Source organism: Balaenoptera borealis (genome assembly GCF_965194805.1).
Source record: "Balaenoptera borealis genome assembly, chromosome: 8".
Lineage (NCBI taxonomy): Eukaryota > Metazoa > Chordata > Mammalia > Artiodactyla > Balaenopteridae > Balaenoptera > Balaenoptera borealis.
In genome coordinates this window covers 98,819,696-98,844,364 of record NC_138865.1, presented here as the reverse complement: position 1 = coordinate 98,844,364, position 24,669 = coordinate 98,819,696, and the positions used below count along the sequence as shown (strand labels likewise).

General features: G+C 49.0%; 1 protein-coding gene across 7 annotated transcripts in view; it reads left to right on the top strand.

Annotated features, from left to right (window-relative positions):
• The first annotated feature begins 1,152 nt into the window (after positions 1 to 1,152).
• EPB41L4B (erythrocyte membrane protein band 4.1 like 4B) overlaps positions 1,153 to 24,669 on the top strand; it is a 143,280-nt gene continuing 119,763 nt past the window's right edge. For 2 of the 7 annotated variants that reach the window (XM_082403884.1, XM_082403883.1), the window contains exon 1: positions 1,155 to 2,091. In XM_082403884.1, the coding sequence (XP_082260010.1) occupies positions 1,789 to 2,091 (303 nt within the window). In that variant the 5' untranslated portion in view covers positions 1,155 to 1,788. Of the gene's footprint in view, positions 2,092 to 24,669 lie in introns of all 7 variants that reach the window. The other 5 variants (XM_082403887.1, XM_082403886.1, XM_082403888.1 and 2 more) reach the window with 4 other exon arrangements.

The window sequence follows — 24,669 nt, the reverse complement described above, 5'->3', positions numbered from 1 at the left end:
AGTCAATGGGGACGAAGAGAACTACCTGGAAAGGTTGGAGTGAGGCTAATGAAAATATCGTCCATGAAATCACCTAAGACAGTGCCTGATCCTCAGTAAATGGCGATTTTGGAATGCCTCCTGAATTCACCCCTCCCTTTCTCTTTCCCCTTTGCTGTGGCCACTGCCTCCGTCCAGGCCTCTCAGAAACCATCATCGCTTGCCAATCATGCCACATGCCTCAGCTTGGCCGTGGTTAGGAGCAACAGCTTTAAATCCCAGCAAACGAGCCCCTATTAACCATGAAATCTGGAGCAAGTCTTTTAAGCTCTCTAAGCTTCAATTTCCTCCTCCGTACAATGGGGATAAAACCGACTGTGGAACCAGGCTGTCCTGAGGGTTTAGTGAGATGATGAATGGGAAGGGCTTAGCATAGTGTCAGGCACACACACACACACACAAAGCAGTGTTATTCTTCTCAAGAGGCCTGACCTCCTTTCAGCCACACTGAAACCCACTTCTCCCTGAACCAGGCCTTGAACATGTATACCTGAGGGGCACTGTTTATAAACCCTTCCCTCCGCCTCCGATATTCTGTGTGTCCTATACTATCCTCCTCATGCCTCAGTTCTACTCTGCTTCTCAGTAACTTGTGCAAGCTTTACTAGCCTTCTCAGTTATGGTTATTTATGCAGGCCTCTGCCTCGATACTGGACACGAGTTCCCTGAGGAAAGGTGTTCTTCTGTGTAGTCGGTTGGAAAAGTACACCCCCTCCTTGCCTGGCCTCAATTTCCTTATTTGGAATGAGCCCATTGGACTGTGATGGCAGAAAGGGCCCTTCCAGCTCTGAGATCTTAAACTGACAGAACTTTAAGTAGCAGGGACCTGGTAGATTACCTAGTTCACCCCTATCCTTTTCCAGAAGGGGAAAGTGAGGGCCTGGTAGGGCCTTCGCTTAATGCGCTTCTCTCTCTGGCCTCCCAGGCAAGGCTCCCCCGAGGGCATGCAGCCCGTTTTCCTAACTAGACAAGGGGAGACTCTCCGGCGTCTTCAGGGCTCGCGGCACCGGAAACACGTGTGTGCTCACCTACGTGTACGCACGTGAGCACACCTACAGCAGCAGGGGGCGCTCGGGCCGGCAGGGGGCAGCACAGACCCGGTTTGCAAATACTCGGCGCAGCCCCGAGGGAGGAGGGCGTGCTGCAGTCCCGGCGGCTGTAGCGGCGGTGGCGGCGGAGGCGGCGGCTGTAGGTGCAGCCTCCCAGGTGGGAGGCGGGGGCTGCGGGCGCAGGGAAAGGCGCCTGGGGAGCGGGCGCTCGGCTGGGCCTCCTCGGGCCTGGGCGCGGCGAGTGGGAGCGAGCGCGCCAGGAGCACGCAGGCGCCCTGCTCCGGCTGGCCCTCGGCCGGCGCGCGGCGCGGGAGCAGCCCGCAGCCCGCCCCCGCGCCCCCCGCGCCCCCCCAGTCTTCGGGCCGCCCGCGGCCGGCAGTCGGGAGCGGCTCCTTGGCAGCGAGCGCAGGCCGCCGGCCCGGCAGGGCGCGTGGCGGCGGAGGCGGCGGCGGGACGGCTCCCGGGCCGCCCCGAGCGCGCCCTCCCGCCCGCGGCCACTCGCAGCCGGCGCTGGCCGGGCCGGCGCGCCCCGCAGGCAGCCGAAGCGCGGCCTCGTCCTCGGCGGGAGCGAGCCCCGGTCCGCAGCCGGCGGGAGGCGGCGCGGGCGGCCGCCTGCACTGACGGCGTCGCGGGGCGCTCCTGGGCGGCGGCGCAGCGGCGGCGGCGCAGGGGGCGGAGGCAGGGGACGCCCCCAGCCAGGATGCTGCGGTTCCTGCGCCGGACCTTTGGCCGCCGTTCCATGCAGCGCTACGCGCGGGGCGCGGCAGGGCGCGGGGCCGCCGGCCTGGGGGACGAGCGCGACGGAGGTCCGCGGGGGGGCCCGGCCGCCGCCGCCGTGTCCACGCTGCCCGCCGCGCCCGGGGGCAGCGTGTTCCCGGCCGGCGGCGGGCCCCTGCTCATGGGCTGCGCGGCCGTGCACATCTCCGCCGCCGGGGCCTCCAAGGCCACCCTCTACTGCCGCGTCTTCCTGCTCGACGGGACCGAAGTGAGCGTGGACCTGCCGGTGAGTGACGGGGCCGGTCCGGGACACTGGCTCCCCGCGGCCCTTGGGGCAGCTCCCTTCCCCCGATGTTTCCCTCTGGGGCGCTCCCCTTGTACCTCTCCGGGATCCCCTCCCCCTTCTGCGAGCACTCCTAGTTCTGGTTCCCTCTCGGGCCACCCCGTCCTGCTCTCTTCCGGGACCCCATCCGTGGCCCGCGCCCCAGAGTCCCAAGTCCCCGCCCCCTGGCGCGGGTGACTGGTGTTCCCCTTCTATCCCCCAGGTTCCTGCATCGGCCTTCTCGGTGCTGGATTATTGGTTAGAAAATCTCAAAGCAATGCGGGGCTGCCATGGGGTGGCCCGCTTGCCCCGACAAACTCGCCACCAGGCCTTGGTGGGACGGCAAGGCGAAGAATCCCCCTCGCCTGCTGGCCGGCAGGTGCCCCAAGTTTGGGAGCGAGTCGGGGGACCACTTCTGCTCTCTTCTGTTCCCATCTCGGTGCTCCACCCCGCCCCCCCCTCCCGGTCCCATCCTAAAGAGCCCCTCTGGCTCGCTGCCTCACAGGCGGCTAGGCGACTTGGGAGCTAACTCTAGAATGGATTCTCGCGGACCAGGCCAACTTTGCACCGGCAGAGCCCCTTCTGGGGCGCTGGGAGTCGGCCCCGGGGTGCTGTCGGGCCTGGGGCGCCGGAATTTCCCCGGGGTCTGTGCGTGGAGCCGCGGAGGCACTCCAGGGCAGCTGCGCCGCGGCCTGAGCCCCGGCCACCCGCCCACAGGTGGTTGCACCCCGCCCCCTCCGGCAGAGAGCTAGGCTGGCGCTGCTGTCCCCGCCTGGGCGTCTGGCTACCAATGTGTCTTTCTAGCCGAAGGGGCCAGATCTGATCAAATCAAATCCGCACATTAGTGGGGCGCCTGCTGTGCACCCGGCGCTGCGGCAGACGGTGCCTTTGGGAATCTGGGTGTGACCGAGGACACAACAACGACTGAGCTTTAGATGAATGTTACAGAGCATCTCGAGGGTTTCAAGGGAAAAAAATGACATACCGGGACTTCGAAAGAAAGCATTTAGGCCTCCTCGGGTGGGGGAAATTGGACGTCATGAGAGAACTGGGAATATTGTAAGGGTTGTAGATGGGAAAATGAGAGCCTGCCTGGCCTGGGGTTTAACGTTTCCTTGTGTAGGTTTAATTTTGAGACAGTATCAGTTTATGGCGATTTTATTTTTGAGGTTCCTGGTGCTCTCCATAGGATATCATTTTGTTATGATAATACCCTTTGGGGGCCTTTTTATTCATGGAAAAGGAGCCAACATTCCAGTGCTTAGAACAGTTGTCTTTACAGTAGTATTAAAATGTTACTGCTTCCCCAAGACGGGTCTCTCCAGCTTTTATTCAGCTGGGAGAGGAGGCCTGAAGGGGCCGGGAGGGGCGGGGTGGGGGGAGCCAGTGGTGAGGTGAGTGGGTTGCTTCTGGAGCAGGCAGCTGGTGTGTGGAGAGGATGTGGCGTATTCTGCATCTCGGATCTGGGAAAGGAATGCTCTGGTTTGGAACTTTGACAACGCTCATTGCTGATGGTTTTCTTGTCTGTTCCCCGGGGATGATTCGTTTATAAAATGTACTGCTTCTGTCAGGTTTGTGCGACAGGCTTAAACGGTGTTTCTGGGATGAAGAATGCAAACCCAGTAAGATGCATGCGTAGTGAATAGACCCAAACAGGTACCGAAATGAACAGGTTGGGACGGGAATGCTGACTTAACCACAGCTGGTGGAACCCTGGCCCAGTGTGAGGGGAGGGGGATTTTGCATCCTAAAAGGTTTCTTCACTTTATTAAAGGCTACTTGACAAAAAAATTCACCAGGTTTTCTTATAATGGCAGATTTTTTGATGCTTTAAGATGTTATTTAGTGAACTCCCAATTTTATTTATACAGACAACGCACACGTATATATACCCCGTCCAAAGGCAAATCCAGAGCAAATGCTGGCTTTTGTCATGTGAGCCCTTGCTTGGGGAGGAAAGATGGAGAAGAATAACCAGTGAGCACGGTTCATCGATTTAAAGATTTATTAGGCATTAGAACTGCATCGCACAGTCTCCTATGCTCATCTTCCCAGATCATAGTTTTAGTTCCTGTATTTAATTCTCAGAGTTACAAGGTGAGCTCCAGGCGGCCAGCTCCCCATGAATCTGTAGCATGCGTGCTCCTTCTCAGCGCATTTCAACAAGCTCACTTTTTATGCTGTCCTTTTTGGCATTTAGTCCCACGGGTCATTATTCTCGTCTCCTGCGTTCCTGGATTTTTACCGCTTCCTGGGCCCCGGGGTTGCTTTGCTGCATGGCGCACAGGATTTACCTTTGACCGCCATCTCCCTAAGCTGGATTGTCTGTCTCCAGTCATTTGCACGGGCACGAAGCACACTTGCCAGGCTAACTATAACTCTTTTGTAATTAAAACCCTCTGGTGGTGGTAGCGTCAAGAATTTGTCGCTCAGTATACTAACAGTGGTTATGCATTGTCATAAGCCGTTTTATTAGCCCTAGTCAGGATGCCTATGTTCCAGAATTGCCTTGAACACAACACCCCCACTGTGATCGTGCTGGGGCACCTCGGTTTTCAGTTGTCGCCATTTATTGGGCGTCTCCAGTGTGCCAAATGCTGGACTGTGGACCCAAAGGTGAATGAGAGGTGGCCTTGAGGCTCTTGGGAAACACGTGTAGCGGAGCGTCTTTTTATTGTTAAGTGATGCTGAGTGATACGACAGGCTCACCGGACAGGGTGCTGGTGGATGAATTGGGAGGACTTCCCAGAGACTTTGACACTTGAGGCTCTAGGATGTCAAATCCAGTGTCCCTTGTGCATTTAAAAAAAAAATTTTTTTTTTAATTTATTTTTTGGCCACACTGAGCGGCTTGTAGGATCTTAGTTCCCCGACCAGAGATCGAACCCGGGTTTGAACCCGGGTCCATGGCAGTGAAAGCCCGAGTCCTAACCATTGGACCACCAGGGAATTCCCCATTTTTAGATTACCTGTTGTGTCAGGGCCACTTCTTGGTCAAGCCACGACCCAGCTGTTATATATAACAAAGGAGGCAGCAAATGACAGGGCCTGGGGCCCCCTCCCCCAGGTGGTGGGCCGCGTCCCCTGGCATGCCTGTGTGTTCTTAACCTTTGCTGTGGATAGTCAAGATCTTTTTTTAAAAAAAAATCCATCGGTAATGTGCAGTCTGGAGTGGGCTTGCTGTCCAAACCCAGCTTCCACCCTACAGACCAGAGTGCCACCCTGAGCCATTCCTCTTCAGAAACCCTGGCGCTGCCTTGGAAGGGGCCCCGTGTCCACAGCCCAGCCCTGCCCTGCCCAACCCTCAGGTGTGGTCTGGTCAGAGCAGGCAGGACTCCCTCGGCCTGCCTGAGACTCTCCCCTTCTATTAATGCAGCTGAAGATCCCATCAGTGTGCTTGGCAGCGGTACCCACTGTTGACTCATATTAGCTCTCTGTTGACTAAAGCCCTGGCATCGCTTTTGCTCGCGCGGCTGTTGCTCAGCCCCGTCGCCCCCCTCCCCTCCGTGCGCAGTCTTCCAGCAGCTCTGTGTGGAAAGCCGGGAGGGTGTGTGGCTGGCTGGTTAGCACCCCCCGCCCCCATGCCTTGGAGGGCACGGCCCGTTGGCCAGTATTGCATTTGGTGCAGTTGCTTTCACTGTCCCTGGAGCTCCGCAGTGACTTGTATGGTACAGGGCAAGCACGGAGAGTTTCAGGGTAGGAAGATGCATGTTTGAGTCTTGGCAACTGGGCTGTGCAGCCCTGGGCTACTTGAGTCTCGATTTTCTGGTCTTTAAAATGGGACGATTACATGACAAAAAGGATGTGAAAAGCCTCAGGAAACAGCAGGGTGCTGAAGGGTTGCTAGTAGGTTGTAATCTTACACACATCTCAGTGCCTTCTCTTTGACCTGTGAAAAGTGATTGGGAAGTTTTCTAGAAATGAACATTAAAGAAAAAAAAAAAAGGCTGGGAATTCCCTGGTGGTCCAGTGGTTAGGACTCCGTGTTTTTACTGCCAAGGGCCCCGGTTCGATCTCTGGTCGGGGAGCTAAGATCCCGCAACATGTGCGGTGTGTACCCCCCCCAAAAAAAAAAAAAAAAAAAAAACGGTGCCAGGAAGCCTAAACGGAGCCCAGTGCCGTTTGGCGGGGCCGGGGGTGGGGCTTGATTGAATGTGGGGGGACTGAGTAGTGGACTGTAGCTTGGAGGGCAGGGGTCTCTTCACCCTCAGTGGTGGGAAGAAATGGGGAACTGCATAAGGCCCCAGGAAGTAGGAGAAGGCAGCTCCTCATTTCCATCCTCTCCCAAGGTTCTGGCTGCCGTGGACACCCTGCCTTATCCCAGACCTCTGGGTGACTTGCCTTTTCCTGCTTCTGAGGGAAGGCATTGGCTCAAGGTGGCCCTTCAGGACTTACCCTGCCCCCATCTCCAACCCCCCCAGACCGTGAATGAGACCGTGGGGAGCTTTGGATAACTGTGTGGGTCATGGGTTTGTGTATTTTTTTAAAATACCTTTGTTTTAAAAGTAGGGCTGCTGGCGAAGGAGGGGAGTGGGCCAGAGAGGTGGATGGTGAACATCCTTCCCAAGTGGGATAGAGGTGCGATCTCTAACTCTGGTTCCCCACTTGCTGGATTGTTGGTGTTAATATGCAGGGAGGGGGTGTCTGCCAGCCTCTCCAGTGCCAGTAACATGACCCTGCGCTGGGCCAGGACTGAACAAATATTAACTTGCTAAGCACTTTCACGTGCATAATCTCATTGAATTCTGTTGCTAGTGCACTGTTGTGGATGAAGGCACAGGTCTGTTTAATTCTGAAATAGCAAAAGGTTGGGGGCGCGGGTACTGGGAGGTAGAACTTTCCCTTACATTCTTGCATAGGGACTTAGAAAAAAATCCACTCCTTCACCACAGAAATCCTCCGCCCACAGTTTGTCCTCAAAACACGTGTCCCGTCCTTCTCCGCTGCCTGACTCCTGTTGCCAGCCTCCTCCATGCTGCCTGGAGCGTTTCTCCTGCAGGAATCTGGTTCCTTGCACTTGGGTTTCCTCCTCGGGCCGTGGCAGCTGCCTGCGGGCAGGGTCAGCTGCTGATTCATCTTGGTGTTTTTCTTCAGGTTGGCATGTGCTTTCCTCCCCCACTTGCATTTCACAGGAGAACATGTTGGCAGCAGAAAGATTAGAAAATATAGAGAAGCAAGAGAAGTTAAAAAGATCTAAAATCACATCAGAGATAATAAGCACTTTTAAAATTGTGGTGTGTGTCCATCTGTACTTTTCTCTTTGTTTTTAGATATGAATCTTATTTTAAGTGACGACTTTACATGGGTTGATGAAAGTAAAGTCTCTTTCCCCACCCCTTCAGCACAAATGAATCGGGACCTAGACCCCAAGTTTGTGTCTCTTTAGGGTGGGACCCTTTTCCCCCCCTTTACAGTCCCTGGGACCGTAGCTGGGGCGGGGAGCCCCCTGTGGCCGTCTGAGCTGTGTGCCCCCTACTGCCTGACTAAGAAGAGGGCTCCCCACCCCTGGAGCCCTTCCCCACCAATCACCTCTGCTCTCTGGCAGGTTAACGTCCTGTTGATGGGGCCACAAAGTCCCCTTGCATCTGAGGGCTTGTGTTCTGAACACCTGCTTTGGGGTGGTGACCACTCTCGCCTGCCCAGGGATGCCCAGGCTCTGTTACCAGCTGAGGCTGATCTGGCAGAGGCGGGTGGGTGAACTCGCAGCATCCCAGGTGTGCCCCCTCTGCCCTAGGGCCCCTTCATCTCCTTCTGCAACCTCTTCGGCTTCTCCCTGCAGCTGGATGTATCTCACTAGTCCCACTTGATTTTAATTTCTGGTTTATTTTTGTTTTCCAAAATGTTTTTGTTTGCCCACTTGTTTTCTTCAGTCGGCATAGACTTGTTGAGCACTTACCCTGCATGAAGCGTTCGGGAGGGGTACAGGAGGGATGAGAGAGTCCCAGTCTAGAAGGGGAGACAGTGTAAATATACTAGATAACTCGGAACTCCACATGAGGTAGTACGGGGGGTGAGCGATTGAACTGTGGTGTGGATTTGGAGAAGGTTTGATGCCCAAAGTGACATCGAGTTGTCCCGAAGGTTGCCTGGGAGTTCAGCTGTTAGATTTGGTCAGAGGCGTTGGGGCAGAGGAAACAGCAGGTGCAGACGCATGGAGGATGGGGGCCAGAAAACTCCACTTGCTGGACTTGGGGCTCCTTGGGGTCAGGGAGGATTATGAGCTCCAGCTATGTCCCTGAGTCTTGAAGGAGTAAGTGAGGAACCTGTGAAGCACAGAGGAGGGTCTCAGGCCAGTAAGATCCAGGGGCCACTGTGTGTCGGTCCTGTGCTAATTGCTTAAGTGACTGTTTTGTTGGACCCTCACGGAACCTCTTTTGGTGGTTACTGTTGTTAGCCCTGATTTGTGAGGGGGAGAATCAGGGCTTAGCAGGCTGGGTAAGAAACTTGCCCGTGTCCCATAGCAAAGGCAGACTCTAGCTTCGAGCTCGGGTAGTCTGCCGGCAGATGGTTTGTGTCCTCTGACCCAGGACTGGGCATGCGAGGGGTGGGAGCGGGGGGGTTCTGAGCCTGCCCCAGAGGCCCCGAGGTGGGTGGGGACCCTGAGCCTCAGAAGGGTGTCCTCCTTTCCAGGCCACTTGGGGTTTCCAGACATCGGATTCACACCTGTAGTCATATTCAGTGAGTGTAGTTTCGCCCAGAGTGCATTCTGGTTTAAGACCCATAGTTCTTCAACACTGAGGTTGGGAGTAGGCTACATTTTTAAAACGTGTTTGATAGAACAACACTAAAATTATCACAAAGAAAAGCATTTTACATATTCCCATCCTGCTGCATAGCAACTGGTTGGTTTCGCTGCTCCCTTCAGTCTTCGCGCTTTTGCATACATGTTTATAAACATGGTGTGCATTCTTGTGTATCCTTTTTTAATTTTTTAAAATTTTCTTCCTCCTCTCCGAGCCTCCCAGACATACTTCTCACCCAGTTTGGTGCCCTCTTGTTGTGCTTATTCTGGATTACTTAAATTAGCCCCTCATGCTGTGTGTGTGTGTGTGTGTGTGTGTGTGTGTGTGTGTGTGTGTGTGTGTGTGTGTGTGTGTGTGTGTGTGTGTGTGTGTGTAGTAATACCTGTCTCTACCTGTCTCTTGGGGTTGAAGGTTGATATGCAAAGCACCTGGTATCTTACCTGTTAGGCATGCTTACCCCCCCCCAGGCTCGCAGAATCTGTGTTACTTCTCTTAATTGCCACCATCCGGGAAGGTGTTACTATCCCCTTTACGCACACGGTCTCAGGGAGCAGTTGGTTCTGGGCCAGCTGTAAGTGTGGTGGAGCCAGAATCGAATCTAGATTTCCTGACTCGTCCTCCACTGCTCTTCCCCCAGCCCGTGCGGTGCACACCTGGCTTTCCTGTTTGAAAGGTGTGCTCCTTGGAACGCCTGGGGAAGGTCAGAATCCTTTGTAATTTGATGGGTCAGAATTTCATGCCATAAACCGCCCTGTCTTTCCTGGAACTTTTTGCTTTTCAGCATCTCTGGCATTTGGGTTCTGTCTACCATTTCTCAGCAATTTTTGCAGGTTCTTTTTCCCCAAAGTCATAGTTGGCTGAATGCCCAGAATTTCCTGCTTGAAGTTGAGACCTGGAGGGTGACCTCCCCAGGGCCCTGTGCCAGCGGTGGCATCATCCGGAGCATCTTTGTTTCCCAGCACTGAGCCTGGTCCCAGGGGTGGGATTGCCCAGGCAGCTGGCCCGGCGGGGAGGACGTGGACTGACAGACTCCCCGGGTGCCTGCAGGGTCGGCATCCCTCGGCTCTGTGGTGTCTCTTCCAGGCCCGTTTCCCGTCTGAATGCTGTTGTTATCCGTGTCCTACCTTACGTGTGCTCAAGGGGGTTGAGGTAGGTCTGATGGCACCTCTCCCTTATCCTACCAGTTTGCTTGCTCAGCTGCACCTTCCTTGAGTTACGGATTTTTAAAAATTGTGGTCATATGTAAGTAGCATAAAATTTACCATTTTAACCATTTTTAGGTGTACGGTTCAGTGGCATTGAGTACATTGACATTGTTGTGCAACCATCACCACTATCCATCTCCAGAATGTTTTCATCATCCCAAATTAAAACTCAGTGCCCGCTAAACACGAAGTCCCCATTCCTCTTTCCCCGTAGCCCCTGGTAACCTCTAGTCTGCTTTCTGTCTCTATGAATCTGACTACTCTTAGTACCTCCTGTAAGTGGAATCATACAGTACTTGTTTCTTTGTGTCTGGCTTCTTTCACTTAGCATAATGTCTTCAAGTCCATCCATGTCGTAACATGTATCAGAATTTCCTTCCTTTATAAGGCTGAATAGTATTCCAGTGTATGGATGTGCCACATTTTGTTGACCCGTTCATCCAAGTTTCAGACCTTTCTGCACATCCGGGCCTTGCCTGTTCACCAGTGGCACTGCCGTCAGAGACTTGGATGTCCCCAGCCCTCTCCTTGGGGGTTTTGTTCTTGGCATTCTGGCACCCGCTCGCCTGGGGCTCATTTTATTTTATTTTATTTATTTTGGCTGTGCCAGGTCTTAGTTGCAACGCTCGGGATCTTCGTTGCAGCATGCGACTCTTAGTTGCAGCATGCGTGCAGGATCTAGTTTCCCGACCAGGGATCGAACCTGGGCCCCCTGCATTGGGAACGCAGAGTCTTACCCACTGGACCACCAGGGAAGTCCCTGGACTCATCCTCCCAGTTGTCTGGTCTTTTGTCTGAGTTGCTCAGTGTTGGCAGGTCCTCTGTCCAGTCATTCTTTACATCTTTTAATGACGAAATACAAATACAAAAGAGTATCTGTAACATGACTAGTTCTAAAGAAAAATAATACGGTGAACATCCGGGTACCCACCACCCAGCTTAAGAACAAAGAGCATCGCCAGTGCTGTTAATGGCCCCCCATGCTCCTCCCCAGTGACCTTCCCCTCCCTCCTGCTCTCCTGAAGTTTGTCTCTCATCCCTTTTTTGATGAGTTTGCCTCATACGTGTGTTTCCCTAAATGATTATTGTTAGTCCTGCATGTTAGTGAACTTTATAGTAAATGGATTTTTCACTCAATACTGTGTCTGTGAGAGATTCATCTATATTGATGAGGTAACTGTAGTTCTTGCTGCGCTGCATGAATATACCAGAATATAGTTATCCTTTGTCGGTGGACATTTGGGATGTTTTCAGTTTGGAGCTGTTAGAAAAAAATGCTGCTTTGAACCTTCTGGAATTGGTCTTCCTGGTGCACATATGCTCGCAAGTGTCTCTCCTGGGTGTGTACCAGTGGCTGGGAGAGTGGCGGGCAGGGCCTGTTAAGATCATGCGAAATTGTTTTCTCCAGAGTCCCAGCAGCACATAAAAGCGTCTGCTAATCTGTTCTTCAGCCCTTGGCATTGGACAGCTTTTCTGTTTTATTTTAGCAGTCTCGTGGGAGTTAGTAGGAACTCATTGTGGTCTTCACTTTTCCCCAGTTGTTGATGGGGTGGAGTATCTTTGCCTGTGTTATGAACCATGAACGTATTTCCTCCTGGTACGCCTTGTTCTATGATGTTTGCCTGTTTTTTAGTTGCATTGTATTTTTCTCATCACGTTCAGCTCACTGCCTGCTGGCCTTGATGAGATTGTCTCCTATACCCACTTCCTCTTCCGAGGTCACCTCAATGGAACAAAGGAGAACACTTCTCTGTAAGCCCCCCCCTTGCGGGCCTTTCCTCACGAAGCAGGAATTAACGTTTTGTCTTCCATTTTGCTGTGAATGAGCTGATGTCTGTTGCTGCTGGTGGCTTTTGGTGAGCAGTTGCAGCATCTGTGGTATTCATTCAATTCTGCCTACTTTTTTTTCCCCAGTTTTTATTAATTGAAATTTTAAATGCAGTCAAAAGCACAGAGAACCCCAAGTACCCATCATACAATGAACATAATCCAAGTACCCATTGTTAAGCTTCATCTTTTATTAATGTGGCCCCTCTCTTTTCATCTGTATCTTCACCTCTGTTACTTCCCAATTCTTTTAAAACAAATTCCAAAACAAAGTCCCAATTATCTAAAAGATAAGGGCTGTGTTTTTTTAAATAGTCACAGTATTATTAAAACACCTAGAGAGGGCAGACAGCAGAAGCAAGAAGAACTACAATCCTGCAGCCTGTGGAACAAAAACCACATTCACAGAAAGATAGACAAGATGAAAAGGCAGAGGGCTCTGTACCAGATGAAGGAACAAGATAAAACCCCAGAAAAACAACTAAATGAAGTGGAGATAGGCAACCTTCCAGAAAAAGAATTCAGAATAACGATAGTGAAGAGGATCCAGGACCTCGGAAAAAGAATGGAGGCAAAGATCGAGAATATGCAAGAAATGTTTAACAAAGACCTAGAAGAATTAAAGGACAAACAAACAGAGATGAACAATACAATAACTGAAATGAAGACTACACTAGAAGGAATCAATAGCAGAATAACTGAGGCAGAAGAACAGATAAGTGACTTGGAAGACAGACTGGTGGAATTCACTGCTGTGGAACAGACTAAAGAAAAAAGAATGAAAAGAAATGAAGACAGCCTAAGAGACCTCTGGGACAACATTAAACGCAACAACATTCGCATTATAGGGGTCCCAGAAGGAGAAGAGAGAGAGAAAGGACCAGAGAAAATATTTGAAGAGATAATAGTCGAAAACTTCTCTAACATGGGAAAGGAAATAGCCACCCAAGTCCAGGAAGCGCAGCAAGTCCCATACAGGATAAATCCAAGGAGAAACATGCCAAGACACATAGTAATCAAATTGGCAAAAATTTAAGACAAAGAAAAATTATTAAAAGCAGCAAGGGAAAAATGACAAATAACATACAAGGGAACTCCCATAAGGTTAACAGCTGATTTCTCAGCAGAAACTCTACAAGCCAGAAGGGAGTGGCATGATATACTTAAAGTGATGAAAGAGAAGAACCTACAACCAAGATTACTCTACCTGGCAAGGATCTCATTCAGATTCGATGGAGAAATCAAAAGCTTTACAGACAAGCAAAAGCTAAGAGAATTCAGCACCACCAAACCAGCTCTACAACAAATGCTAAAGGAACTTCTCTAAGTGGGAAACACAAGAGAAGAAAAGGACCTACAAAAACAAACCCAAAACAATTAAGAAAATGGTAATAGGAACATACATATTGATAATTACCTTAAATGTGAATGGATTAAATGCTCCAACCAAAAGACACAGGCTTGCTGAATGGATACAAAAACAAGACCCATATATATGCTGTCTACAGGAGACCCACTTCAGACCTAGGGACACATACAGACTGAAAGTGAGGGGATGGAAAAAGATATTCCATGCAAATGGAAATCAAAAGAAAGCTGGAGTAGCTATACTCATATCAGATAAAATAGACTTTAAAATAAAGAATGTTACAAGAGACAAGGAAGGATACTACATAATGATCAAGGGATCAATCCAAGAAGAAGATATAACAATTATAAATATATATGCACCCAACATAGGAGCACCTCAATACATAAGGCAACTGCTAGCAGCTATAAAAAAGGAAATCGACAGTAACACAATAGTAGTGGGGGACTTTAACACCTCACTCACACCAATGGACAGATCATCCAAAATGAAAATAAATAAGGAAACAGAAGCTTTAAATGACACAATAGACCAGATAGATTTAATTGATATTTATAGGACATTCCATCCAAAAACAGCAGATTACACGTTCTTCTCAAGTGCGCACGGAACATCCTCCAGGATAGATCACATCTTGGGTCACAAATCAAGCCTCAGTAAATTTAAGAAAATTGAAATCATATCAAGCATCTTTTCTGACCACACCACTATGAGATTAGAAATGAATTACAGGGAAAAAAACGTAAAAAACACAAACATTTTATTTAACATGGAGGCTAAATAATACGTTACTAAATAACCAAGAGATCACTGAAGAAATCAAAGAGGAAATCAGAAAATACCTAGAGACAAATGACAATGAAAACACGACGATCCAAAACCTATGGGATGCAGCATAAGCAGTTCTAAGAGGGAAGTTTATAGCTATACAAGCCTACCTCAAGAAATAAGAAAAATCTCAAGTAAACAATCTGACCTTACACCTAAAGGAACTAGAGAAAGAAGAACAAGCAAAACCCAAAGTTAGCAGAAGGAAAGAAATCATAAAGATCAGAGCAGAAATAAATGAAATAGAAACAAAGAAAACAATAGCAAAGATCAAGAAAACTAAAAGCTGGTTCTTTGAGAAGATAAACAAAATTGATAAATTATTAGCCAGACTCATCAAGAAAAAGAGGGAGAGGACTCAGATCAATAAAATTAGAAATGAAAAAGGAGAAGTTACAACAGACACTGCAGAAATACAAAGCATCCTAAGAGACTACTACAAGCAACTCCAATATCACTGATGAATATAGATGCAAAAATCCTCAACAAAATAGTAACAAACAGAATCCAACAACACATTAAAAGGATCACACACCATGATCAAGTGGGATTTATCCCAGGGATGCAAGGATTCTTCAATGTATGCAAATCAATCAATGTGATACACCATATTATCAAATTGATGAATAAAAACCATAAAAAAAAACACCTAAAAATAATTAACAATTGTTTTTTAGTCTCAGATATATAGTCAGTGTTCAGATTTTCTTATTTGGTTGTCACAAGGTCCTTTCATTGTATTTGGTTGATATTCTATCTAAAGCTCTTTAAGAATTTTTTTAAATGTTATTTTTCCTTGCTCTATTGAGGCATAATTGACAAATAAAAATGGTATATATTTGAGACGTAAAGCGTGGTGATTTGATATACGTTTGCATTGCAAAATGGTTACTGTGCATTGAGCTAATTAACATATCTGTCACCTCGCCAGTCACCATTTCTTCGTGTGTGTATCTTAGCAGATTTCAAGGATACTCTACATTATAATGAACTATCGTCATCATGCTGTCATTTAGATCCCCAGAACTTACTTATCTTAAAACTGAAAGTTTGTGTCCTTTGATCAACATTATCTCGTTTTTCCCTGTCCCACAATTTCTCTAAAGCTCCTAGTCTAGAGTTTTCCCTTCTCCCCTCCTTTTTCCCCATTTATTTGTTGAAGAAGCTGGGCCATCTGTCCTAGAGTTTCCCACTCTCTGGATTTCCTTGATGGCATCCTCAATATTTGGTTACCTTGGGGTACAGTTGGTACAGGCATTATTTAAAGCATCTGACTCAGGGCACACAGAGAACAATAAGATAGGTTCCTTGCCCTCGAGAAGCTTGAGAGGAGACAGGTCATTACACCTGGTATGAAAAGTGTCCTAAGGAGTTTTAAATAAGCTTAAAGGAAGGGCTAAGGTGGGAGGACTGGGAGGGGAAAATGGGCAACCAGAAGATTTCAGAGAGAAAGCTTTGAGTTCTGAGGACAAGTGGAGAACAGCTTTCCTGGTGGCCAGGTCAGCACATGCAAAGGCACTGAGGCTGGAAATAATACTTCCAAGAGTCCTGCTCCTTGTTCAGCCCCTGCCTGTGAGCCCCGTTATCCTCCTGTCTTTCACTGGATGTTGCTTTTTTGAAAAGGTCCATGTTCCTCATCGTTGGAATGTGTTCAGTAGATTTGATTAAAAGAGTCTTTTGTTTTTCTTCTGTTTCTTCATCAGCTCCATGACTGTCGTTTTGAATGTCTCCCTTGACCTTGAGATTCTCTTTTTCTGTAGCTTACTCCTGTTTGGGTTCCTTTACATTCTCCCGTAGGCCTCTAGTGAGCCCTTTCCATCCGTCTCCTGGCCAGAGGTGCCAGCAGACATTTTAAGGAGCAGAGTCAATGAACACTGCAGAGAGAAGGGAGATGGGGCAGACGGTAGGGCAGCGGGAACCACTGAGTTTTACCCCTAAAGGAGCGCTTGAAAGCCTCATGGTCCAGAGCCTCATTCTGGGATGGCAGGTCTTTTCTACTTGCCTGGGAACATGCAGCCAGCTGCTGCTCACCTGAGGCAAATGAGCAGTAATTAGCATGTAATAAGCGCAGTTTCCTGCACGCAGCCCTACTGGCTCCTGCTCTCGGTGGCCCAGTGACAGCAGCAGGCCTGTTCGCTTCTCCGAGGCCCCCCTCCCTCTTCCGAAAGCAAGCCGTGGTTCTCCCCTGGCCCAGAAGCAACATTGCCTGCCGGTGAAATGGCCATGGGCTTCACCCAGGCAAGCGCAGTACACTGTAAAGCCTCCTGCGGGTTAGTTATTAACCCGCAGTGCACTCTGGTAGCCCCTTCCACAGCATTTCTCTGGCTGTAGTCCTTTGATTGCTCCTGTTTGCTGGGGCCCAAGCCACCTGCCCAGTGAGTGGCAGTCTGTATGAGGTGGCAGTGACAGTGACCGGTCAGAGTCCAGGGAGGGGCCCAGCCTGGCTTGGGATTGGCCCCAGTTCTCGCACACAGGCTGGCAGTGGCAGATCCCGTGGGTATTCGAGGGAGAGAGTGAGAAGAGGGGATCTGGATGTGGGATGTTTCAAAGGGAGAGCCGGGAATCCAGGGTCGAAAGTGTTTGTTCAGGATGCTTCAGTATTCTGCATAGGATGTATTTTGCTTTGAAGTCCAGAAGCTTTTAGCTTTGTACTAAAAGCTGTGGCAGATAGTTCCTCTTCATTAAAGAGGCTCCTGAAGAAAAATGCAAAAATTACGTGCTGTCTTCTGAAAGGAAAAGAAGAATTACGTGTACTTGGATTACTGTAACATGTCATTTATCTTATTAACTCACTTCAGGGGATGAGCACTTCCACATAGATGAGTTTTCCAGAGAGCAGCAGTTCATTCTGTTTACTGACAAGACCTGTTTTATTCCAGCTATTTCATTTATTCATTAAAAACAACAATAAAAAATGATACAAATGAACTTATTTACAAAACAGAAACAGACTCACAGACTTAGAAAACAAACTTATGGTTACCAGAGGGGGAGGGGGGGAGGGATAAATTAGGAGGTTGGGATTAACATATACGCACTACTATATATAAAATAGATAATCGACAAGGACCTACTGTATACCACAGGGAACTCTACTCAATACTCTGTAATAACCTATGTGGGAAGTAGAATCTGAAAAAGAACAGATATATGTATAACTGAATCACTTTGCTGTACACCTGAAACTAACACAACATTGTAAATCAACTGTACTCCAATATAAAGTAAAAATTTTAAAACAACACAAAAAAACACAGCAAAACGCAAGATCAAAATACAGAAACAGAGAGATCATCTAGTGTGTGTAAGGCACCATGCGAGGAATATGAAATGATCAAAAATGTGGGCCCTGCCTCTAAGGAGCTCATTTGGTGTGGGGTGTGGGATTGTCCTTGAATTGTCCTGCACGTCTCCTGGCCCCCAACTTTGCCTTGGTAGCCCAGGGTCAGCGTGCTAAGGATGTCAAGGTTAAAAGACCCCCCCCCGAACCTGGCCATGGTTCCAGGCCTCCACATCATCTGGACACTCAGGTGAGCTGTGTATCACGTTCCAGCCTTCACCTTGTCGTTGCTTTACTTCCTGGCTCTGCCGGTGCACACCTGCGACTCTACACCAGGATCACTGGGCATGGGGGGAGGGCCCCCGTCATCAGAATGTGGTGCCACGTGCAGCCAAGTTGGAGAACCAGTGCTCTGCAGGGTCACGTTCTTTACGTTTGTATAGTGTTTTAGGTTGAGATGGAGCTTTCGCCTTTCGTGGCTTAATGTAATCCTACTCGTAGCACCTCTTTGAGAGAATTGCGGGCATTCCAGTTTTATCGACAGTTCAGCAGCAAGGTTTCTGCCCAGTGTCCCACAGCTAGTAAATGACAGGACCACACCTTAAGCCCTTTTCGGGCTCTAAGTTCACTTCTCCCCAGTTCTTCCCCAGGGCTGTCACCCTAGTGGTGCTTGAGCTGCCGCACCCTCACTCCTCACACTTCACTTCTCGCCTGTGTACCTTTGCTGTGCATTCCCTTTCCTCTTGGCTGATTCTTTACCTCATAAGAGTCCAGTCGTCTTTGAGGACCCATCTCAGATGCGACCATGTTTGTGAAGCTTGTCCTGAGCCCCCGCCCCTCCCGCCCACCCTGCTCCTCCTGTGTCTATTCCCTCTCCTGCCTGGGAAGCTGCAGGGCATGGTGCCTTGCATGGGGCCTAGTACATTTCATGTCCTAGTAGTTATTCAGGTGGTAATTTGAGTAATAAATAACATTGCTGACTTCTTGTTTTGCACATGTTTTTCTTTTTATTTTGGTGAAATACAAATAACAACAAAGTTTAACCATCTCGTACATTCACAGTGTTAGGCAACCATCATTACTATCTAGCTCCAGAGCGTTTTCCTGACCCCTGGATCCATTAAGCAGTCAGTCATTCTCCATTCTCCCCTCTTCCCAGCCCCTGGCAACCACTAATCTGTTTTCTGTCTCTGGATTTGCCAACTCGAGATATTTCAGGTAAGTGGAATCATATAGAATGTGTGGCCTTTTGTGTCTGGCTTTCACGCAGCATAATGTTTTCAAAATATATGGACCATTTACATTATGATTTAAGCACTTTCCTGGCTTAACTCATTGACTCCTCACAACCCTATGCGTTAGATAGTTCCTATTAACATCCTCATCATACAGAGAAAGAGATTGAGGCACAGAGAGGTTAAGCAACATGCTAGAGCACACACAGCACTTAAATGCTCTTGGTCCCTCCGCTGTCCTGCTGGTGTCTGCTCTTCCTGCTCTTGACCTTGATCTTCAGAGATTAGAGGTATAAGCTCAATCTATGAAGTTGAATTTGAAGGACAAAAACAAAATTCAAGACAGGATTAATCTACAGCAAAAGAACAAACTATGATGCAGCTCCAGGAGCAGAAACCTCCAGAGGTACCCCACAAGGACTGCAGAACAGAATTAGTGGGGGAGGGGGTGGATTCTACAGTGAAAGGTCTTGGCTTCGTTGGAGTGGTCAGTTTTGTTACAGATTTCTCACTACTGTCAGAGGTCCAGTAGAGGATTATATGTCTAGTATCAGAAGCCAGCTAATGTTCCAGGATCATAGAAATGTTGAGGAATGAGTCTTAAGAACTCCTGAAAGGTAGAGGGGATCCCAACTAGAAGATTTCTTACAAAAGTGGAGCTTACTATGTACCAGACATAGTTCTGAGCGCTTCTCGTATACTTAAACTCAGTTAATTCTCACGAAAAGTTTACAAGGTAGCCACTGCCCTGTTGCACAGATGAGGAAACAGGTGCAGGACAGTTTAATGTCCCCTCCATGGCCTTGCCACTAGAATGTGGTGGACCCGGGAAGTGTGGTTCCAGCATCCATGGTCTTCATCTTTGTTTTTTTAATCTTGATTTTCTGGTTTTGATTATAACATACCTTTCCTGGAGCAGTGAGAACAGAGCAGCCTAGTTGCTTGAATAGGAAGAAAAAACGGGAAAAACAGAAAAATATTGGTTTTATAAAAAAGAAATGTTACGCTGTCATACTAGTTCTGTACTTTAAAAAAATTTTATTTATTTTTTTGAATTTATTTATTTATCTTTGGCTGCATTGGGTCTTTGTTGCTGTGCGCAGGCTTTCTCTAGTTGCAGCGAGCAGGGGCTACTCTTGGTTGCGGTGCGCGGGCTTCTCCCTGCGGTGGCTTCTCTTATTGCAGAGCACAGGCTCTGGGCGCGCGGGCTTCAGTAGTTGTGGCTCGCGGGCTCTAGAGCGCAGGCTCAGTAGTTGTGACGCACAGGCTTAGTTGCTCCACGGCCTGTGGGATCTTCCCAGACCAGGGTTCGAACCCGTGCCCCCTGCATTGACAGGCGGATTCTTAACCACTGTGCCACCAGGGAAGCCCTGTACTTTTTTTTTAAATTAAAGCATACCTATTTATTTTAGAATTTTTAGGAATTATCGATTAAAACGTACAAAATCAAAATCATATAATACCTCCAGTAAGACATCACCACTTCATAACATTTTGGTGGTGTCCCTACCACCTTTTTGCTAAGGATGGATAAAGAAGTTTCTTTCAACAAAAATTCGATCATGCTCTGTATGCTTTTTTTTTTTTTTTTTAATTGTGGTAAAACGTGTTCTTAATCTTTACACTCTGCTACCTCTTATATTTGAAGAAAAGCTTGGGGCAATCTGGACCTTGCCAGGGGAAGGAGAAATCTTATCTTTGCAGCCTATGGAACAGCTGCTCCCTAGTATAGGAGCGTCTGAAATGGCTGTGGTGTGAGAAGGCCCATTACTGGGAATTTTTGGCTCATAACAGAACCAGGGTTGGCCACAGGTTTTGATATCCTGCTGAGAACGTCGGGTCTTCACGTGCGTTCTCAGTCTTCATCTCACTTAATCCTTGCCGTGGTCCTCACTGCTCAGCAGTGCGGTGCCATCATCCCCATCTGGCTGGGAAGGCGGCTGAGCCCAGAAAGGTGTATTTGCTCTTTTGACCCTTGGGAGCTCTGCCACCTCATTTTGCTGCTCAGATCGCCTTAATCGCAGGCAGAATGGCTTGGGCACCATCAGAGCCGGACAGCTGAAGCCTTGCAGGGGTTCGTTGGAGGGAGAGGTGGATTTCCGTCGGGGAGGGCTTCAGCGGAGGTGGCTGTGGGGTTCATTTTGACATTGAGTGATGGAGGATTGGCCGTCCAGGTGGAAGAATGGCGTGACCGGCCTTGCTGAGGAGGGCACAAGGAAGATGTGTCTGGGAAACAGAATGCAGCTCAGGGGATGCTGAAGCGGGGGAGATGAGAAGGGAGGCTAGGACCACTGGACGCTTGGAGTTCGGCTCTGGGGTGGTTGAAGGTACACAGTCAGACTAAGGCTGTTTGCTGTATTGTGGGTCTGAACTGCGGTGGTGTTGGCCATGGACAGAGGGGCAGATGCAATGGAGTCTGAGGACGTGGACTCCAGTGGATTTGGTGGCTGGATTTAGGAGTGGGATAGATGGGAAGCCAAGCTGTGATCCCCCCATTCTGTGCATGGCAGGTTGGCGGGGCTGAGAACCTGGGGGTGGAGGGGCAGTGGGAAGGGGCCCTAGTACTGTGCTTGCTGGGTCCTTGGTTTTTTTAAAGTTTGCAAATGTAAGGGGTTTTTTTTGCATTTTGTTTCTTTAAGAGGACCGCCAAATCGTATAAACTTTAAGGTGCCATAAAGCCTGGATTCACTCCTGGTTGTATTTTAGTTGAGGCCAGTGTGAGGGCCCAGTGGGTCAGACACCTGGAGAGGAGTGTGGTAAGAGTTTCAGTGCAAGTCACATCCATGGGGCCAGCTGTGAGGCCAAGACGGAGAGGAACAGATGCTGCCAGCCATAGACTTGTAGAAGCTTGTTCTTGGCCAGGCTCTGGGCTGGGTCGGCCCACACAGTCCCCGAGCACAGGTGCTAGGGTTCCTGTCACCATTGTATACGTGAGCAAAGGAAGGCAGCCTGAGCTCTTGCCCCTCTGCTCTGTTGCCTCCCAAACCTGGGTGGCCTTGATATCTTCAAGGAAGAGTGAATAACAAGAAACACGGGCATTTATTGAGGGCCTCCTATTGGCACAGAACCACACTAGGGGCCAGGTGGATACAAGACTGAGTCAAGGATGCATCTCCTTCCTCAGGTAACTGCTATTTAGTGAGAAGATGTGTCTTTTGCATTGGCACAGAAAGCTGCAGGTTTTACCTGCTTTTACCCACTTTTACCCAGTTTTCTCGCTTAAGGAGGAAGAGCCAGGGCAAGAGACAGGGAAAAAAAACCCCCAGTGGTCCACCCTGCTTCTCAGAGGACACTGCAGGCCAGAGCTCTGGGATGGCTGTGGCGGCACATTTTAGGTGCAGAAACTGGTGTCTAGAACATGGGACCCAGGGAAGAAAGCAGGGTTTGAGTAATTCATTGAAAACCATGTCTCTGAACCCCAGTGCAGGTTATTTTTATCTCAAGCGTTTGTCTCAAAGCGTTATAGTTTATCCATAGAAGATGCCATGAGAAGGGTGATGAAGACATGTCTATACTGCGTGGCCCAAAGTGAATTTTAAAACTCATCTTTCTGTATTCACAGGCATTATGCCTAGTGAAGTAAGCCTTACACAAAGGAGTACCCTCTGGATGATTCCATTTCTGTGCGGTTTCAGAACTGGCAAAACTAATCTGGGGAAGAAACAATTCAGAATAGGTGTTGCTTCTGAGGGAGTGGGGACGGCCAGGGATTGGCTGGGAAGGGGCACCCAGGATCTGGGGCAAGAGGAATGTGCTGAATGGTACAGGGGTGTGGGTTACACAAATGTTGCCATCTGTCAGAAGGGAACAGCTCAGATTTGCACATTTAGATGTAAGTAAATGTACCACCATCCCCGCAAAAGAAGTGTGAGAAAATTAATGGAGGACAGGGGAAGGAAGGAGTAGAGGAAAAGATGACATAGAATGTTGATCATTGTTAAGGCTGAGTGACAGGTGTTTACTATACTATTATGTTTACTTCGCATTTATTGAAATTGACCCTGAAAAAGAGTTTTACAAGAAAGAGCGCACTAGGTAATCTTTGTTGATTTCTCCTCCTGCCAGAAATTCAGCCTGTTTGGTGTCCTCTGGGGAAAATGCCGTCTCCGTGGGCACTGCGGCTGGTCCCAGTTGCCCCCGGCTGTGGGCTCTCCAGACATGCTTACTTTCTGCCTTGTCGGTGGCTCTGAACTTTGGCTTCCTCCCCCTGGCACCTGCCACCTCCCCTGTCCTTTTGTCCTCTGTCCTTTTGCTTCAGGAACAGACCCTCCCCTTTTGTGACTTTGACCGTCCCACTCCACCCACACCTGGTGCTTCTTATCTCGGACTCCTCCCCTGGTGAGTCCAGGTCTTTCTCAGCTGTGAGTGAATCCGCAAAGGCGCATTCACTTGGGCCTCATTTCCCAGCCACTTAGGGCTGTGAAGTGCCAGTTGCGTGCCTTTGTTCGGCCATCAAGATCTGTGGGGTGCAGGGACACGGCCCCACGTCCCACCTGGCTGTAAAAGAGTACATGCTCCATTTACATATAGAACTTCAAGACAGACGCAGCCAATCTGTAGCCCCTTAGGGAGGGAGGGAGGGAGGGAAATTGGGAAGAGGCACACAGGGACTTCCAGGAGGCTGGGATCTTTCTGTATTTTGACCTGGGTGGTGGTTGCATAGCTATGGTCACTTCTGATAATTCCTAGAGTTGTACACCTGTGACCTGTGCAGTTTTGTCTGTGTATGTCATGTTCCAATTAGAAAGTAGACTAGAGGTCTGTACAAGGCTTTAAAAAATTCCCACATTTCACATAAAGAAATTCGAATTTTGTAGCTTTCTTGAAAAACTGGAAGTCTGATGGCACAGTCTGAATTCCAAGCAGTTGACTAGATCTGTGTGGTGACTGACCCTCATTCACCTGTGTGCACCATCCAGCAGGAACCCCCTGGAATGGGTGGCACCTGCATAACCCCATACAGTTTCCTCCTACTTTTACCTTCCCTAGGTCCCTGAGAAGGTATGGGGGTTGGGGTTCAATGCCTGGATTAGAGGCGGTCTTGTAGGAATACCTTTTGACATGGATTTGAAGTCCTGGGGTGCTGAGGTCTCCTCTTGTGTGTGAAGCCATCCCAGGCGAATTAGTTCTGCTTGAACTGGGGGAAGTTGGGGTTATGACCAATCCATAGCAGTTAGAAATGATGAGGAGTTACTACATTTGTACCTAGGTGTTTAGTTCTGTAAATAATTTCCTATTTGTGTCTTCTACTTTAAAGTAACATTCCATAATACTAGTTAACGCTTTTGCCTTGCTTGGTATTCAGCTGTCGCTTTTTTTTAAATAAATTTATTTATTAATTAATTTATTTATTTTTGGCTGCATTGGGTCTTCGTTGCTGCGCGCAGGCTTTCTCTAGTTGCGGCGAGCGGGGGCTACTCTTCATTGCAGTGTGCAGGCTTCTCATTGCAGTGGCTTCTCTTGTTGCAGAGCACAGGCTCTAGGCGCACGGGCTTCAGTAGTTGTGGCACATGGGCTCGGTAGTTGTGGCTCGCGGGCTCTAGAGCACAGGCTCAGTAATTGTGGTGCATGGGCTTAGTTGCTCCGCGGCATGTGGGATCTTCCCTTCCCTGACCAGGGCTCAAACCCGTGTCTCCTGCATTGGCAGGTGGATTCTTCACCACTGAGCCACCAGGGAAGTCCTCAGCTGTTGCTTTTGAAAATGCATATATGATTGGCACATTTTCTCTTTCGTTCATGGGTAAGGCGAGGCTCACATTCTGTGTGGTGAACTTGCAGTCGAGATTCTTCTCACTGTAGCTCACACGAACCGCAAACCACATACCTCAGGGAAATAGTCTTGACGGTGTTGTCTCTACAGATCCAAACCTATGGAGAGGCTGTAGGCATCACACCCTCCTTTTCTTCTTCTGAATGTGTCATTCTCTGCCTTCTTCTGGCAGGAGACTTTTTTAAGACTACTGACTCACCGAAGGAAAAAGAGAGAAAAGAATGAAAAAATCGAAGGCCACCTATAAAAAGACAGCTTTGTTTGTATACCCCTCCATCAGGTGCA